General features: G+C 43.5%; 1 protein-coding gene across 1 annotated transcript; it reads right to left on the bottom strand.

The window, feature by feature from the left end:
* Nucleotides 1-1,071: 1,071 nt before the first annotated feature.
* TAF13 (TATA-box binding protein associated factor 13) lies at nt 1,072-13,835 on the bottom strand. The gene is made up of 4 exons (XM_084757253.1): nt 13,755-13,835; nt 12,286-12,364; nt 5,344-5,441; nt 1,072-2,334 (listed from the first exon to the last, which is right to left on the bottom strand). Exons 1-4 carry the CDS (start codon nt 13,779-13,781, stop codon nt 2,164-2,166), a joined length of 375 nt encoding a protein of 124 aa, XP_084613379.1. The 5' UTR covers nt 13,782-13,835; the 3' UTR covers nt 1,072-2,163.
* Between the last annotated feature and the right edge of the window lie 5,429 nt (nt 13,836-19,264).

Raw genomic sequence — 19,264 nt, 5'->3', positions numbered from 1 at the left:
AGTAAAAATTGAGTAGCTCTCAGTGTAAATTCCTTAGTACACTTTCAGAATAGAACAGACCCTGATTAACAAAAATAGCTGACAGAAAGGTGGTGGTACACACCTTTATTCCCAGCACTGGAGAGGCAAGGGCAGACAGATCTCTATGAGTTCAAGGCCAGCCTGGTCTATATAGTGACTTGTAGGACAACCAGGGCTATGTAGAGAGATCCTGTCTCAACACCTCTTACCATAAATACTGTCAGACATTATTCCACTACCATGACTTTTTTTAATTGTTAAAATTATATTTATCACTTATTTTGTTTCTATGTGGGGTAGACAAACAGGAACATACCAAGGAGAGTATGTGTGGAGGCCAGACACCAACTCAAAGGCAGAAGTTGCTTCTTCCTTCTACCACATGGGTTCTGGGGTCCAAACTCAGGCTGCTAGTCTTGGGAGCAGGTCCATTTATTACTCGGTGTGCCACCTTGTCAGCCTTCAACTGTAATTTTTTATTTTAATATAGAAGTAACTTTTCAATTGCTTTTTGTAAATTTTAAGTTTCTGTCTGAGTATTCTGCCTGCATGCATGTGTGTGTACCACTTGCTTGCCTGGTACCTGAGAAGGCCAGAAGAGGACACTGGATTCCCTGGAACTGGGGTGAGATGGTGTGAGACACTATGTAAGTGCTGAGACCATCTGGAAAAAGAAGCTAATGGTCTTTGCCTCTGAGCTATCTCTCCAGCCCCTTCAATTGCTTCTTCATACAAAATGATCAGCTCAGTTATGCATTAAATCTCATCAATTGAGGTGTAGCATAAAAATAACATAAAAACAAGATAAAAGAGCTAGGAATCATATCAATAATGGATGCAATATCCTGAAAAGATGGGGGTATAAATCACCAACTCAGCAGGGTTGTGGTGGTACATGCCTTTGATCCAAACACTTAAGACACAGAGGCAGATGGTCTCTGTGAGTTCAAGGCCGGCCTGGTCTACAAAGCAAGTTCCAGGACAGCCAGGTTACAGAGAGAAACCCTGTCTGAGGAAAACCAAATATAAATAAAACCACAAACTCAAGTATTCACATGTTTAATTCTTCGTTCTTTATTCCTTGTGACAGTAGATTAAACAGTATTATTTCCCCAAGCACTGATTTAGAGATGTTAAGAAGCACCAGTAAAGTTCAGAGTAACATTCAGTAACATCTTTGAATACAATTTTAATCCTTATTATAAGCTAAGTAGAATAATAACTTAATGTAGCAAGTTAAATACACACAAGGCCTATACATCCTGAATTAAAAATTGGTTTGCACGGTCACATATGGGTTTCATCAACTACTCATCTTTACAGTGGAAGCCCTTACACTCATGGCAGCAGCCCACCACCAGAGCCACCTATCCCGACATGCTTTACCATTCCTACGCTATAGGTGTTTGCTTTTAGCTTTACTGTCATCGAGGAAAATGAGGTCCACTAATACTTAGCAAATATCAGAATATCAGTTCCTTTTAAAAAGTACACTTTAGAAAAGAATATTAAAACAAATAATCTATTAAGACAAATAAAAAAATCTTTTTTTTTTTTTTTGAGACAGGGTTTCTCTGTGTAGCCTTGGCTGTCTTGGGCTGTCTTTGTAGACCAGGCTGGCCTCAACTCACAGCGATCCACCTGCCTCTGCCTCCCGAGTGCTGGGATTAAAGACGAGCACCACCACCGCCCGGCTCAAATAAAAATTCTTACAAGAACTTAGTTCCTTAAAAGAAATACGGACCAGTCCATTAGCTTTAATAAGGTCTCCGGCCACTGTCATCTAAAAACGTGAGACACGTAAAGCACACACCGGGGCTCTCACAAAGGACATTCAGGTTGCATGTAATGCAGCGGATGTACCCAGCTTGGAACACACAAGTCTACCTAGAGCATAAGCACGGCTTTCCCCTCTCAGACGGAACTGCATTGTTTGCAATACTTTAAGTTAGGAGTCACTAAAGCCCAAAAAACAAGTCAAATACGGTCAGGCAAAGGCAGGCAATGAAAGGCTCACATTATAAATCTAAAATTGAAGACTTCTTTCATTGCATGCTTAGCCATCACGATATTACTTCAGACAACAATTATGATGTACGGTTTCCACAGAAAATATCAAAAATTTCAGAAATTACAACAGTGTCAAGATCCATAGTTGGCTTCGTCAAAGGCTTTTCTAGCCCGTTTCAATTCTTCATTCATAGTAAGTAAGTCTTTAACTCTAGCAAACTTCCTTGGGTCCTTTCGAATCAAGAAGACAATGTCTTCAACTTGCACTCGCCCTTGTCTTCCAATCGACATTGCCTTGTGAGTCTATGGCAAGAAAACACATGAACTTTTAAGAGCCAAATATGTTTGTGTTTTAATTTGCTATTAAACATGTTGGTGTTTACATTTGAGAACCATCTATCTGGTCACCTCCTTACCCTTTTTCTACTGCACAATTATCAGTATTTTCTTCATGTTCTATAGGCTTTTTTCTTTCCATTAAGGACATTAAAAGTACAAAAGTGGCTGGACAAAAGTGATGCACAACTTTAACCTCAGCACTTGCGGGGCAGAGAAGATCTCTGTTAATCAAGACAAGCCTTGGCTCATATAGCAAGTTCCAAGTCAGCCAGGTTTACATGGTGAGAGGCCTTAAAAACAGAGAAGCCAGGCACAGCAGTGCATGCCTGTAATCCGAGTGCTCGGAGAGGCAGAGGCAGATGGATCTCTGTGAGTTCGAGAACAGCCTGGTCTACAAATGATTCCAGGATATCCAAGGCTACACAGAGAAACCCTGTCTCAAAAAACAAAAGCAAAACTATACACACACACACACACACAAATAGACGATAGATGACAGACAGACAGACCAAAACAACAAAAGCTACCAAATTTGGAGATACTTCAATTTTGTTTTATTATAAAGGTAGAGTGTTGTTGTTGTTGTTGTTGTTGGGGAGGATGGTATTGTTAAAGTGCTCTGGGGATGGCTAAGAGTAGGCATTAGAGATTAGGCAAACAGTAACATTAGGCTTTAGTAGATTGGAAGGATGATTTATGGATGTTATATAGTGAAACCGGTCTTAAGACTACTTAGATCTTTTATATCAAAATCCTACTTGGAGATAAAATTGTAACACTTTGTTTGTTTTATTTTTGAGACATGGTTTTGTGGGATATTTGACCCCATTGTGAACCTCGAGATTATGAACTGTAAAAACCTGTTTCTTGTTTAGTGTGGCTCAGTCCTAGCACATGCCTTTAATCCAAGAGCTTTCTGAAGACAGGATTTAATAAAGTTAACCTTAGGTCAAGAAGTGGAACAAGAAGCCAGTTGACAGGGATTAGGTAGAAAGGAGGAACTTTGAGAAAAGTGTGTTTAAGCATGGAGAGGGAGCTTTTTGGCTTTTAGCTTTTTCCATCTGAGCTGTCGGGTGAGCTAGGAGCTTTGGCCTTGGGCTTTTGGCCTTTTAGCTGTAAGCTTTTGGTTTTTGCCTTTTTCCTTCAGGATGTGAGCGGAGAAGGATGGTCAGCTGGGTGCTTTCTCTGCCTCTCTGAACTAGCAGGTTTTCACTCCAGCATCTGGCTCCTGAGTCTTCTTTGGTAAAATAGAATGATTTGGGATTTTGTTTTTTATAACATGGTCCAACTATATAACCTGGAACTCACTATGTAGACCAACCTGGTCCTGAACTTAAGCCAATCTGTCTTTTATTCCTTACTGCTTTTGTTTTATTGAGACAAAATCCCTGAACACAGCCTAGGCTGGTACCAAATGAGGCAATCCTCCTACCTCTACCACAATCTGGAACTACAGGCACTTACCACTGCGGCCAGCTTTGTTTTTGTTCATTGAGACAGGGTCTTGCTATGTAGCCTAGGCTAGTCTTGAAACTGGAGTTCACCTGCTTCAGCCTCCTGCATGCTGAGCACCCTGAAATTATATCCTTTCATCAGTGTTTGGGTTTTTCTGTTTGTTGGGTGGGTGGGTGGGAGTGTTTATTTCATTTCATTTTATTTTTTTAGATATAGTCTTGTTATGTAGCTCTAGATGGCTTAGAACTTGCTATACATAGACCAGGTTAGATTTGAGCTCAGTTGCATAGTTTGCCTAGTGTGCACAAAGGCCTGGGCTTGACCACCAGCACTGAATAAATGGGCCTGATGGCACAGCCTATAGTCCCAACACTGAGAAAGTGGAGGCAGGAGGATCAGAACTTCAAGGTTGTCTATAGCCACACAGTGAGGCCATCCTCAAATACATGAGGCCTTGTTTTAAGGGGAAAGAAAAACAAAAGAAATTCAAATGAAATTTATATAGCTACTAAAATAATTATGATTAAAACCCAAGAAACAAATATTGCAAAACATGAGCGTAAAATGAAGGTTACTATGATTACTTCTATAATATTAGGTACCTTTATTTTTATTTTTGTTTTGTTTTATCTTTGGAGAGGGCTCCCAAAGATTAAAAACAAACAGACAAACAAGCACTCCAGGCTGGAGAGATAGCCCAGCAGTTAAGAGCACTGGCTGCTCGTCTAGAAGACCAGGGTTCAATTCCCAGGCCCCACATGGCACCTCACAACAGTCTGCAACTCCAGTTCCAGAGGATCTGACATGCTCACTCATGCAGGCAAAACACCAATGCACATGGATAAAAAACATCAAGGATGTTATGTTCTTACAAATAAAACTCTGGGGCTGGAGAAATGGCTCAGTGTTTAAGAGCATCGGTGTCCTTCCAGAGGACTGGAGTTCAATTCCCAGCATCCACATGGTAGCTCACAACCATCTGTATCTTCAGTTTCAGGGAACCCAACATGCTCTTCTGGCCATGTGTGGCACCAGGCACACACATGGTACACAGACATACTTGTAAGCAAAACATCATATGCATAAATGAAATAAACCAAAAACAAAACTCAGAAGTGCTGGAATGAATATATATATATATATATATATATATGTTTTTTTTCTTTTTCTTTTTTCTTTTTGGTTTGAGACAGGGTTTTTCTGTGTAGCCTTGGCTGTCCTAGACTAGCTTTATAGACCAGGCTGGCCTTGAACTCAGTGATCCACCTGGCTCTGCCTCCTGAGTCCTGGGATTAAAGGTGTGCACCACCACATCCAGCTATGCTGGAATATATTTATACAATCTCCATTATTAATGGCAAAATAGAAGCCAGGAACTTGCACAAAGTAGGTACTCAAATGAATAGCTAGTTTCAAAAGTTTTAGTGTTATCTAAAGCTTAGAATTTCAAATATTCAATTAACTAAAAATTACAAAAACAGCAACAACAACAAATTAAAAGTTAGAAAACTGTCTTACCATTTCAGTGATGAACTCTATGACAAGATCTTCGAGAATATCCACTGACTCCGTGTAAGGATTCTGGTCATCCCCAAATCCGTACATCATACACCGTACTATGAACCAACAAGAAAGCGTTGGATTACCTAGAGGCTGACCAATTTCACCAGTAGCTTTTTCATACCAATTACAATTAAACCAAATTATAAACAATGGCTTAAAGACAATCATGATAGGTGGGGTACCACTTGGCTTTTTAATCCCAGCAGTCAGGAACCAGACACAAGAGGATCTGAGTTGAGGTCCAGGCTGGTCTACTATGTCTCAAACAAGCAAAATATACAATTGTGTCTCTAAGTATGGATTTTGGTATAAAAGCTCTAAGCAGCCTTAGGGCCAAGTCTAACTATTTAGCCTCCATGAATCTCCCTCCCTCCCTCCCTCCCTTCTCTAATGTTATCTGCCTAATCTCTCTTCCCTCCCCCGACCCCTCTCTCTTCAGAGAAAGGGTTTCTGTGTGGCCTTGGCTGTCCTGGAACTCACTTTGAAGACCAGGCTGGCTTTGAACTTACAGAGATCCACTTGCCTCTGCCTCCAGAGCGCTGGGATTAAAGGCGTGCGCCATCATACCTGGCACGACCGCTTAGACTTTGCTGCAAGTGATGTGGAAGCGTGAGAGGTAGTAGGGCATGGAAAAAGTGAAGTCAGAAGAGTTTCCAACATCACCATAGGGGAAAGAGCATGAGAGAAAAGTGTTCCAATTACTTTCTTATAGGAAGAAACAGGCTAAAACCCTTCTAGGCTTCATCTGAAAGAACAACAGAATATACAAAGGAGAAGAATAATTCAGAGTAATAAAAATAACTGCAAATACCTAAGCCTTATATAGTCCTTCCTATAGGCCAGATACTGTTTTAAGGCTTTTCATATACAATTCATTTAATTCTCACACTGGCCTCTGATTTAGACACTATTGATATCCCCATTCTATAGTTGAAAAAACTATGGCATCAGGTAAAGTGACCTACTTCACAGTCACACAGATAGTTAAAAGATGAACCTTGAATGTGACCCCAGCTGATCTGACCCCCAGCAGTAATGCACTTCTTTGTAGCTTAGAACAGATAGGACTCATAAGGATGTTTAACCCAGCCTGGTGTGGTGGTGCATGCCTTTAATCCCAGAGCTTGGGAGGCAGAGGCAGGTAGATCACTGTGAGTTCAAGGCCAGCCTGGTCTACAAAGCAAGTCCAAGACAGCCAAGACTACACAGAAAAACCCTGTCTCGAAAAACAAAAACAAACAAACAAACAAAAAGCATGTTTAATCTGTGGTCTATATATTCTAATTACTCCACAGACAAGCGTCACACACTATCTGTACATACACATTTTCTGGGAGGAACTGTAATTTGGTCATGTTTTCAAAAGGGTACACAAATGCTGTCAATGTTGGAATGTCATCTACCTTGGGAGGAAGAGAGGAACTAAGACAGGGTCTCATGTGCCCCAGGGCTCTCACTCTCCCTATGTAGCCAAAATTTGCCTTATTACTCTTGATCTTCGGTTCCTACCTCCCAAGTGCTGAGATTACAGGTATGTACCACCACACCTAGCCTTTTGTCTGTGACAGAATCTCCCTTTGTAGACCAGCCTGGCCCAGAACTTCCAATCCTTCTGCTTCTAACTCCTGTCAGGGTTACTTTTATTTTGATCTCCATAGTGACCATAAGTATACACACATTAAAAAAAAAGTGTACACAAAAAACTGATCAGGTTGTTTTCTTAGCACATGTCCAACTTACTATATGCTAGTCTTCCCTCCCTCCCTCCCCCTTCCCCTCCTCTTTTTCTGTAGCTCTATAGATCAGGCTGGCCGTGAACTCTCGAACTCACAGAGATCCACCTGCCTCTGCCTCCCAAGCGCTGGGATTAAAGGCAAGTACCACCATGATTAACTACAAATTTTTTAAAAAGATGTATTTATTATGTACACAGTGCTCTGGCTGCATGTACACCTGCAGGCCAGAAGAGGGCATTATATCACATTATAAATGGTTGTGAGCTACCATGTAGTTGCTAGGAATTGAACTCAGGACCTCTAGAAGCACAGACAATGCTTTTAACTGCAGATCCATCTCTTCAGTCCCAGAGTGTATACACACACACACATACACACACACACACACACACACACACAAAAGAATTATGTATATTATAATTCCTCTTACATTATTTTTATTACTATTGTCATTATCAAATTAATTACTTGAGAAAGGTTGAGACAGTGTCTCTCCACGTAGCCCAGGCTGACCTCAAATTCATAATCTTCTTGCCTCAGCCTCTTGAGTGCTGGGATTACACATATGAATCACTATATTCAGCCTTAGAATGATTCCTCTTTAGAAGCAAAAACTGGCAGAAGCAACAAAGAGAAGAAAGGGTGACTTGGAAACTAACCCGTAGCAGAGTTATCCTTGTGTTGATAATGCCAAGACACTTTAGGTCCCAATGCAGATGGAAGGAAACAACTATAGGAGCCAATATTCTTTATTTCTTTTTGAATTCTATTTTAAAAACTTGTCTTTGTAACAGACAATTTTAGGCTACAGACGAGTTATAAAAATAGCAGAGTTCCCACACGCTTAGTATCTAGCTTCCCCTTACAACATTTATATAACAAATAGTTCAAAACTAAGAAATCAACATTATACAAGTAACTTATTTAGATTGTACTGATTTTCCTATTTGGGTCCATTTCCTATTGAGATACCTTGTTTCTACCCCACACCCACCAGAGCTTCACACGTGCTAAGTGAATGCCCTTTCCAGTGAGTTACACTCCCCAGGCATCAGACTCCACTTTGCTTTTCTAGGATTGGCAGGATGCATACATTTTTGGAGACACTGATCTGTTCTACGCTGCATCTAAGAGGGATGGACTGAAGTTGTGTAACTTCCAAGCCATTGCCTAAGTCGTTGTACACAGATCTAACTGACTTGGTGTGATGCAAATGAGCTCCCCGTCTAACCCTTGTGAAACCCCTGTAGTTTCCTCCATACAACCTGTGGCAACTCTTTAGCTCTTCTAAGACCTCAACACTTACAAAGACTTAGTCAGACCTTTCAGACTGTTCTATCTGCTGTCCTCTCATGACTATACTGTGGTTAATGCTTTTACACACTATCAGAAAGGATACCAAAGTCAAGACACTCTCACATCAGGGGTACATACCAATATATCATTGATGACATTACCTCTTATCATTAGGTAAAGTGACGTCTGTTATAAATTCCCACAGGGAGCTGATTTTCCTTAAATATTTGAGCAAACTACCCACCACAAACATTTCCACCTATTTTATTGGGGATGGAAAACTTATATACATATTTAGGGTTGGAGAGACGGCTCAGAGGTGAAAAACACTAGCTGCTCTTCCAGAGGTCCTGGGTTCAGTTCCCAACAGCCACATGGTGGCTCACAACCATCTAGAATGGAATCTGATACCATGTAGGTGTAAAATCAGATAGAGCACTCACATACATAAGATACATTAAAAAAAATAAAAGCCAGTTGTGGTGGCACACGCCTTTAATACCAGCAGTCAGGGAGACAGAGGCAGCAGATCACTGTGAGTTCAAGGCCCGCCTAGTCTACAAAGTGAGTCCTGCACAGCCAAGACTACAGAGAGACCCTGTCTCGAACCTCCCTACCCCCCAAAAAAAGTTTTACTGTAATGCAATTTATTTTGTGTGCCTGGCCCTTTAGAGGGTAACTATGCCCTTCAGTGTCAGTTGGTTCTGGGACTTCTGGGAATAGGAGAAGCTATAAAAAGCCAGCAGAGGTTGAGAGATTGAGGAGTAGGCAAGAGGGTGGTCTAGCTGGCAGAAGAATAAGGTCACAGAGTAGGATCAAAAAAGACAATTGGTACTAGAAGAAAGAAGGCTGAATAGAGCTGGAGAAGAGAAGAGAAGATTGAGCAGAGTGAGAATAGGAGACAGTTGAAAGTGAATTGGGCTATGTGAGTGAGATAGAAAAGACAGTTGGTGACTGACAGTTGAGCCAGGAGAAGCTGAGCTGAGCCAGAGAAGATACTGTTAGGAGACAGGAGAACACATGAAAAACTAACACAAAGCAGGGAAAAATAAAGACAAAAGGCTACATTTGGAGACCAAGCTGGTAGGCTATTTTTAGAAATAAGAAACATTAAGAAAGGGGGGAGAGGGGAGAGAGTGGGGAAGCTACAATGTACATATTTCAAAGTTGACTATATTTGGTCAAAGGGTGGGTAAGTTGTAAATAAATGACAGTGGAGGCTCTGAAACTCTGTTACAGGGTTTCTCCTCTGTGCAGCCTTGGCTGTCCTAGATTCACTCTGATCCGAACTTACAGCGATCCACCTGCCTCTGCCTCCCTAGAGCTGGGATTAAAGATGTGGCTCAGTCAGGAAGGTTCTTACCTCACGTGCACAAAGCCCTGAGTTTGATCCCTAGCACTGAAACTGCTCATAGTAGCTCAGCCTGCAATCTCAGCACTTGGGAAGTGGAGGCAGGAGGATCAGGGGCTCAGGGTCATCTTCAGTTACTAGGCCAGCCTAGGCTACATGAAACCCTGTCTCAAAAAAGCAAGCAGGGCTGGGCAGTGGTGGCGCACGCCTTTAATCCCAGCACTCGGGAGGCAGAGGCGGATCGCTGTGAGTTCTAGGCCAGCCTGGTCTACAAAGAGAATCCAGACCAACCATGGCCACACAGAGAGACCCTGTCTTGAAAAACCAAAAAAAAAAAAAAAAAAAGCAGGACAACAAAAACAGGTATGCTAATGTGGAGTGGGGGAAGCCTAGGAGGCCTCAACTCTCCTTGAAAAACTATAGGCAACTAAGGAATGTTGGCCAAGGGGGAAATAGTCTCCCCAGAGACAAGGACACCAATTGGTTATCCAAACCAATGGTCAGCCTCGAAAACACACAAGTAACATTATACAGACAGAGCAAGTTGTACTAACCTACTTTGTGTGTGTGTGTGTGTGTGTGTGTGTGTGTGTACAACAAAAAAAGAAGCAATGAATTTGAAAGAATAAGGAGGAGTATATGAGAGCCTGGAGAGGGGAAATGGAAGAGGAGAAATGAGATTTTTTTTTTTTTTTAAATAAAATTGGCCCAGGGAGATAGTCCAGTTAGTAAGGGCACCTGCTGCCTCTGAGGACCTGAGTTCCATCACTGGGACCCACATGGGAAGAGAGAACCACGGAGACACAAGGAACAGTAGTTTAAGGCCTACCTGGACTATACAACAAGAGCCTATCTGAAAAGCAGCAAAAACAGAGGCAGCATGGAGATTCATTTAAGTCAGTGGGAGAAGCCTGTGAAGATTGCAAATTTTTGTCATCACAAAGGTAAAGCGATTGAAACTGAACTAAAGGTTGGAGCAGCAACAGTGTGAGTACTGCTTCTAGAGCACTTTGGTCGAAGGATCCTTTTCCTGTGTCCCCATGACAAGAAGTAAAAACCACATACAAGTCATGTAATTAGCATCAGGGAGAGAGAAGAGGAAACAGTCAGACTTCAGTAAAAAAATGAAGATACTGGAAAGAATTTTTTGTTGTTGTTTTTGTTTTGAGACAGGGATTCATACAGTCCAAGCTGGCTTCAAACTCACTATGGAGTTGAGGATGACCCTGGACTCCAAATCCTTCTGTCCCTACCTCTCCCAAGAGCTGGGGTCATAGGTATGTGCCACTATGTGTGGATGGAAAAAGATTTAGACACTTTAAGCCTGGTCTTGCAGTTTCAAGAACTTTTAGATTGTACTGCATTCAGGCACTCATAAATGCAAGTTTCTGTACATCTCACTGCTCAGCCAAGAGCCCTGGGCGTGGACCTGGAGGGTACATTCTCATGATGCCTTTCAGGAGTCAGTACAGGCATGACAAAAAGAAACAGCTCACCCTGCTGCTGCCCCAAAGGGCCTAACTTGTCTGCTGCAGGCGTGTGACAGAAGGTCAGTACGTTATGACCTCCACGCCACTGTCAGTACTGCCCACTTCACCACCCCTTTGCCCTGTTCACTGGCTCAACTTACATCACGCGAAAGGTGGACACATGAAAAATACAACTTCATGGCTATTCTCAGCTACACAGTGAGTATAAGGGCAGTCTGGGCTATATGAGAGCCTGCCAAAAATGCAACAACAAAAAGGAAAAAACAAAACAAAACACAGGAAGAAGGTGGTGGTGCTCGAAGTGTAGTTCGGTTAGTGGTAGTGGTAGAGTGCTAGCCTGACATACACACAGAGCCCTAGGTTCACTCCTCAGCAGGACATACACTGGGAAATAGAGCAATAGGGCCAGAAGTTCAAAGTCACACTCATACCATAGACTACATATTGGAGTCATCCTGGGATATACAAAGCCCTGACTCAGTCGGTGGTGGTGGTGGTGGTGGTGGTGGTGGTGGTGGTGGTGGTGGTGGTGCAGCAGCACACCTTTAATCCCAGCACCCAGGAGGCAGAGGCAGATGGAACTCTCAGTCGGAAGCCAGCCTGGTTTACAAAGCGGAATTCCAGGACAGCAAAGGCTATAAGGAGAAACCAGCCATGGCTATATAAAGATTATCTTTAAAGAAAAACAAAACCAAGCAAAACAGCTGGGCAGTGGCCCATGCTTTTAATCCCAGCACTTTGGAGGCAGAGGCAGGTGGATCTCGGTGAGCTTAAGGCCAGCCTGGCCTACAAAGCGAGTCCAGGACAGCCAGAACTACAAGAAAAACCCTGTTTCAAAAAAACAGTAAGTAACAAAGAAATAAATACCCAAACAAACAAAACAGTGAAAACAGAAAACGTTATAGGCAAGTCTGAGAACACAGACCCTATAGGCAAACCTAGGAAGAACAACTAATCTCTTCCGAAAGGACATGTTCAATGGCTTCCACCACCTATAGTAAAAGCACTGGAAAGGACAACTTACATTCCTTAGAGAAAAGTCTCTTTCTTTTCCCCTGACCACCTTCTGCTCCTCCTCCAATTTCTTCATTTTCCTCCTCAAACTAGAAATTTAAAAATACATACATGTCAAAGGATTGCACTGCATTTACTACTCCACTGAGGTTCCCTTCCGTTCTCTTCCTTTGGGGGTGGGGGAGGGGTGGGGTGGGGGACAGAGATGGGGGTTTGCTATGAATTGAACCTAGGAGCTCAAGGCTCTAAACAGATGCTTAACCACTCAGCTCCACCCTTTTCATTTCATCTTTTGTGGGTTTTTTTTTTTTTTTTTGGAAAGACATTATGTGTACTGTGAGTGCGTACTTCGTCCACGTTTCCTGCAGGTTCCAATAGAAACAAAAATAAGGCGTCAAATATCCCAGAGCTGGAGTTAAAGTTGACTGCGGGTTGCCAGATGTGTGACAGTAAGTGCTCTTAACCACTGAAGCTGTCTCTATAGGCTTTTTCTTTTTGAAACAAGGTCTCACTGTGTAATCCTGTCTGCCTGTAACTCACAGAGCCTCCTGAGTGCTGGGATTAAAGGTGTGCACTACCAGCGCCCCCGCTGCTGCTGCTGCCGGCTCGGTGGCTCACCGCCTGTAATCCCAGCACCCAGGGAGGCAGAGGCAGGTGGGTCGCTGTGAGTTCGAGGCCAGCCTGGTCTACAAATAGAGTCCAGGACAGCCAAGGCTACACAGAGAAACCCTGTCTCAAAGGAGTTAAAAAGGTGTGCACCACCATGCCCAGTGACGCTCTTTAATTTTCAATAGCAATAAGCTAAAGCAAACAGCATAAAATCATGACACTTAGCATCTAAGGGTTCTTAAGACCTAGTCCAATTCTCAAGGCATGCAGGAAGGCTTCTATTATGGCCCCTAACAACCCCACACCTTGGGTTCGTAAAAGTTCTAATTACCTCAGGGTCTGAGTTTTGTTTTAAACCAACTAAATTGTCACACTGCTGGGCAATGCTACTGTAAAAGACCCGATACTGGTTTAACATCTACTCTCTGCTGTCATCGGAAGCAACATTTACTTTCCTTAAATGGGCCTGACCCTGTCTCACGAGAAGAAAAATTGATGCCCGGAGTTAAATAACTTGCTCAGAGGACCAGGAGAATTCGGACTTCAAGTTTCCTGACTTTAGGTCACCGTATCTCCGCTCCCTTCTAGTTTTGTTTAGCAGCCGGGCTGCCGGTTCCGCAGTGTGAGCTCTGATCTCCCTTAGCAGGCTGGGTGTCTCAAAGTGTCAGAGCCGGATCAAAGGAAGCCCCTTTCTACTCTTCATCCCCGTCTGGCCCCACGCGCTAAGGTAAATCCGAGGAAGAGGAAAGCATCGCGAGGCCCCCCGAACTCTCGGCGGGATTCCCTTAGAAAACACGCAGGTCAGACTTTGCGTCCGCTAGTGAGCGCGAGGGAGTGAGGAAACAGACTGTGACAGAGGCGCTCACTCACGGTAGGGTCTTCCTCCTCATCTGCCATCCTAGCCGCCCGCCAGCCTTCTGAGCCCGCCCACGGCCCGCTAGCGGCTTTTATAAGGGCCTGTGCGTCACTTCCGGCCCGGCCGCCGCCGCGCCTGTACGGGTGTGCTTTCGTTCTCCTAACCCCGGTTTGAGATTGGCTAGAAGGCGGTGACGCGCTTTGGGTGGAATCCTGAAGAAGGAATTAAAAATTCCAAAGAACCCGGGCATGGTATGCGACCCTCGTAAATCCCTACCCTCACTCAGGAAGCTCAGGCAGGAGGATCTCAAATTCGAGGCTAGGCAAAGCTACTTGAGCCCGTGTCTCAGAAAACATAAATGATAAATCTGTAACTATACCGATGGAGGCTCACAAACGCCTGTAATTCCAGCTCCGGGGGATACGATGAATTTTACCTCCAAGGCTGATACACTCAAGTACACCAGCGCCCCCAGACACACTTGTTTTGTTTGGTTTTGCTTTTGGTTATTTTCGAGACAAGGTTTTTCTGTGTAGCCTTGGCTGTCCTAGACTCACTTTGTAGACCAGGCTGGCCTTGAACTCACAGTGATCCTCCTGCCTCTGACTCCCGAATGCTGGGATTAAAGGCGTGCACCACCACGCCTGGCTCAGACACACATTTTTTTTTTAAATATAGACTTTAAAGCGGGCCGTACTGGCGCATCCTTTTAATCCCCACACTCCAGGAGGCAGAGGTAGGCAGATCTCTATGAGTTTGAGGCCAGCCTGGTCTACAAAGTGAGTCCAGGACAGCCAAAGCTACACAGAGAAACTTTGTCTTAAAAAAAAAATTATTATATAAAAGTTAACGGGGCAGGAGAGATGGATTAAAGGCGTGTGCCACCACCGCCCAGCTAATAAATCATTTTTAAAATGTTTTTTTCTATTTTATGTACATTGGTGTTTTGCTTGAATGTATGTCTGTGTGAGGGTGTCAGATCCCGAGTTACAGACAGTTGTGAGCTGCCATATGGGTGCTAGGAATTGAATCTGGGACCTCTGGAAGAACAGCCAATGTTCTTAACTGCTGAGCCATCTCTGGCATTATTATTATTATTATCATCATCATTATTATTATTTTATCATTACAAAGGATGGCCTGGAGAGATGGTTCCGCTAGTAAAGGCTCTAGCAGAGTAAGCCTAACTATCAGGTTCAACCTCTGGGACTGATATAAAGGGGGAAAGGTAAGAAAACAGACTCTACAAGGTGTCCTCTGGCTTCCATACACAATAGTAAATAAAGAATTTTTATATTATGAAAGAGCTGAGTGTGGTGGCGCATGCCATTCATCCCTGCCTCAGGAAGCAGAGGCAGGAAGAGCTCTGAACTCCAGTCCAGCCGTGGCTACTTAGTCAGAGCCAGAGAACAAAACAAACAAGAAAGCAGAGACATTAAATGTGTTAGAAAGGTAGCAGCATAGAAAAATTGGAAATAGGGTATAAAGGAATAAATAGAAAGCAAAGGACTGTGGAAGGGCCACTTATGCTATAAACTATGAAGCGTGGACAATTCGACCCTTTTAAAAGTGAAAACAAACAAACAAACAAACTGCAACACAAAGTCAGAACCGACGTATAGCAGAGTAAACAGCCCTGGTGTGCTGCTACAAGACGTTCAGAGTGGACCCTAGAGTCAAGTGTGGGGTTGGAGGGGAGATGTCGAATGAGAAAAACACGTCTCACGGAATTATCATTGGTTAGCCAGAATGGGGGACCTTTACAAAATGGAGTGACCATGGCTCACAATCATTCGCCACTGTTGTTTAACAGTTTTCTCTGGATTGACATAGTCCAGATAGGAGGGAGAGGGGTTCGTATCTCACATTTCTGACAGAACAGAAACTTAGAAGATTCTTGAGGGCCTGGCCCCCGCTGCTTAAAGTGGAGAAATTATCAGCTGAGGAGGAGACTGGCCAGCCAAACTCATGAAGAGAGACTCAGACAGTTCAGCTCCTGACCAGCTGCACACAGAGCTACGGGGTGGGGGTGGGGGTGGGGGTGGGGGGCGTGGTGCAGCCTTCATGAGTCAACATCCATACGGAGGTGAGCTTTTCTGTGATACAGCTGCTTTTGAGTCATCCCTGACTCTCAAATCTTGATAACCCCCCCCCCCAAAATTCAGTTGGTTAGCCAGGCGTGGTGGTGCACGCCTGTAATCCCAGCAGCACTCGGGAGGCAGAGGCAGGCAGATTGCTGTGAGTTCGAGGCTAGCCTGGTCTACAAAGTGAGTCCAGGACAGCCAAGGCTACACAGAGAAACTCTGGAAAAAAAAAAACCAGTTGGTTTACCAGGTCATACATTGTTACTTTGGTTTGTTACTGGCTCCTTTTCTGTCCTCATAGATGTGTGTGCATGTGCGTGTGTGTGTGCATGTGCGTGTGTGTGTGTGTGTGTGTGTGTGTGTGTGTGTGTGTATGTTGCCTCCCCAGGAAAAGTCTGCCACCCAACATTCTTCCTCACGAATGCTGACATTCCAGTTCTGCACAGCTCAACTATTCATGCAACAAATTTCCAAGCTTTTCTTTTTTTTTTACATTTATTTGTTTGTTTATCATGTGCATCTGTACATATGTGCCATAGTGTTCATGTGAACACCAATGAGCAATTTGCAGGAATTAGTTCCTTCCTTCCACCGTGTGGATTCCAGGGACTGAACAAAGGCTGTCAACCTTGGCAGCAAGTGCCATCTCCCAGGCCCTGCAACAAATAACTGCCAACTAGTTAGCATCAATAAATGACAAACAATGCAAGTGAACCTAGGGTGTAACAGGCTATCGGGTTCGATAACAGGTACTGTAGAGGCTTCTACCAGGGAAGGGAACCGAAGGCTCCAGGCCTCCTTCCAGCAGGAGGGGAATTCAGCTAAGGCCTGAGAGACGCATGGAGTGAGCAGTGTGCCCCAGACTTGTCCTCTCTAGCCTTTGATCACAGTCCTTTCCCACTGGAATGTTTTTCTTCCTATTGAGATGTTGTGTGCTTTTCAGGATCAGTGAAATGTCTGCTGTTTCAGAAAGCCTTCTCTGAAGGCAGTTTCTCCTTCCTCCCACAGCACTTAGTTTTCATTTTCCTATGACAACTCTGGCTTTCTGCTTGTTTCTATATGCAGCTTATCTGTTCCTGCTAAATCGTAAACTTGCTACGAACAGTCTGTTTCTCATCCATAAGGTTAGCTAGCTCATTCCTTATTCTTAGGCGTCTGGAAACAAATGTGTATAGCACACAAGAATGCCTATTTGACATCGCTTTCAAATGGTTTTCATTCAAATGAAGCTATTGTTGCAAGCTGTGCCTTCAGGACTGCACTTATTCTTGGGTTAAACCACAATGCCCTGGCCATGGTCCCCGAGACTGATTGGCATTCACCACAATGACCACAGCAATCCTAACAAACAGGCCACTGTTCTTGACTGACAGGCATTTGGCAAGAACTGCCAGCTCTCGGGTGTCAGCTGAAATAAACTGATAAAGAAGCATAAATTGAGATGCCCCAGTCCATTGAGTGCTTTTGATTCCTTGCATTTGTGCTCTAAGAGCCAGTGACCCCAGCTTTAGCCTGGTGTGAAACATGTCTGCAGGGAATGGATGTTTGAGGCCATTCTGGTCTACAAAGCAAGTCCAGAACTACACAAAGAAACCTTGTCTTGAAAAAACTCAAAATAAAAAATATACATTCTGCAGATATTTTACAAAATAAAAAATAATGTCATACACACAATGGCTGTATACTCTTAAATTTGTTTATTCAGTTGCTTACGCAATATGTTTTGTTCTTTTGGGGGCAAGGACTTATTTTTGCCTCTATTTCTGCAAAATATAGCAAGTGGCCAACATATCATAGATACTGGTAAATACATTTTATATAAATGAACATCACGAAATTGTAGCTAGTCTTAATTGAGTAATGCTTCATGTCAACTATTGTTGTAAATAGTAGTCCACTTAATCAAATAACCCTGGAAAGGATTTACCATTTTAATGACATTTTACACAGGAGAAAACAATATATATGTATAAACTGATGACATGACCACTTCCTGGAATGGAAAGGTTTTATTGTAGATATAAGAGAGAGACCAGCTAGAGGCATCTGGAAGAGTCCAGAGCAGAGAGAGAAAGTAGTGGACTGAACACAGCGAGAAGGCTGGACATGGTCAGGGCTGGGGAATAGGGAGAAAGTAGAGAGAGCATCATGAAAGCAGCTAGTGCAGGAACCGTGGGTGAAAATAGCCAAGAAGGATGAGTAACTATCAGGAGGGTTCCTCCTCCCTGGGTGGGAGGAAGGTTAGAGCTGGAGAGGAGGTGAGAAGGGCTATGATGCTGGCAGGGGCTTTGAAATGTGTGACAGATGTTTCTGTTACTGAAGGAGCCTGCAGGCCAGCACGCACTTTGATTGCTAGGAGATGACTCTCTTTGATAGACAGTCACCGGCTTCCCAAGTTCCCGAGGAACGCTGGCTTTGATCTAGCTGCCAGAAATCCTCTTATAGTCCGGGTTGAGCTCATTTCTAGATATTTGGGTTGCCTTTTGAAGTTTGGGGGCTTTGGACCTGACATACATGTATACATACATATGTGTGTATAAATATGTATATTTAATTTTCTTGAGTCATGGTCTACACAGCCCTGGTTGGCCTAGAATTTGCTGTGTACACCAGACGGGTCCTGAATTCACAAAGATTGCATTATATGCCTCCCAAGTGCTGGGATTTCAGGCAGGAGCCACCATACCTCTGTCTCGGTGAGGAGACAGAAACTAGTGGGGTAGTTCTAGGGTGAGAAGCCTGTCTTACTCAGTGTTCTGTTGCTGTGGGGAGGCACCATGACCACTCCTAGAAAGGAAAGCATGTAACTGGGGGCTTGCTTTGTAAATCTCTTATGTGCCTAAGTGGCCAGACTCCTGTCTCTAAATTGATCGAAGTGTAATCTCAGTCTGAGACCTGAAAGAGACTTAAGAATAACAGTGCTTGTGGAATGCATAAGACAAAGTGTATACAGGTTAGTAAAATCTTCTGCCAAGCCCAACTCTAATTAGGCACTAGCCACAGTGGGCCAGCCAGGCGGATATTTCCCTTCATCTCTAAGTGTGAGGAGAAAATTTTCAGTAGGAAGGCTTATTATTTCTATAACAAGATCTCCTGGAAGTAGAGGAACATCCCTTGTGAGCCACCGCTTGGGTGCTGGAAAGCCAACTCAGGTCTTACTTAGCAAGAGCATCAAATGCTATGGACGCACCGATCCATCTCTGCGGTCCTATCTTGGTTTGCGTGTATGCCCTTGCATATGTAATCCTAGTGATTGCATCAGCGGTTACATTAGGGCTTTTTCTAGGTACCTTTTTTCTTTTTCTTTTCTTTTCTTTTCTTTTTTTTTTTTTTTTTTTGATGCTATAATTTCTTAATTTCTATGTTTTCTCAAGGACTCTTTCTTGCTTGAAGCTTGTTATAGCTGATGGTGCTGGTGGTGGCTCCACCCACCGGCCTCT

Source organism: Acomys minous (assembly GCF_964271855.1).
Source record: "Acomys minous genome assembly, chromosome: 14".
Taxonomy (NCBI): Eukaryota; Metazoa; Chordata; class Mammalia; order Rodentia; family Muridae; genus Acomys; species Acomys minous.
Note: the sequence above shows the minus strand (reverse complement) of the source record. Positions and strands in the feature narration are given on the sequence as shown.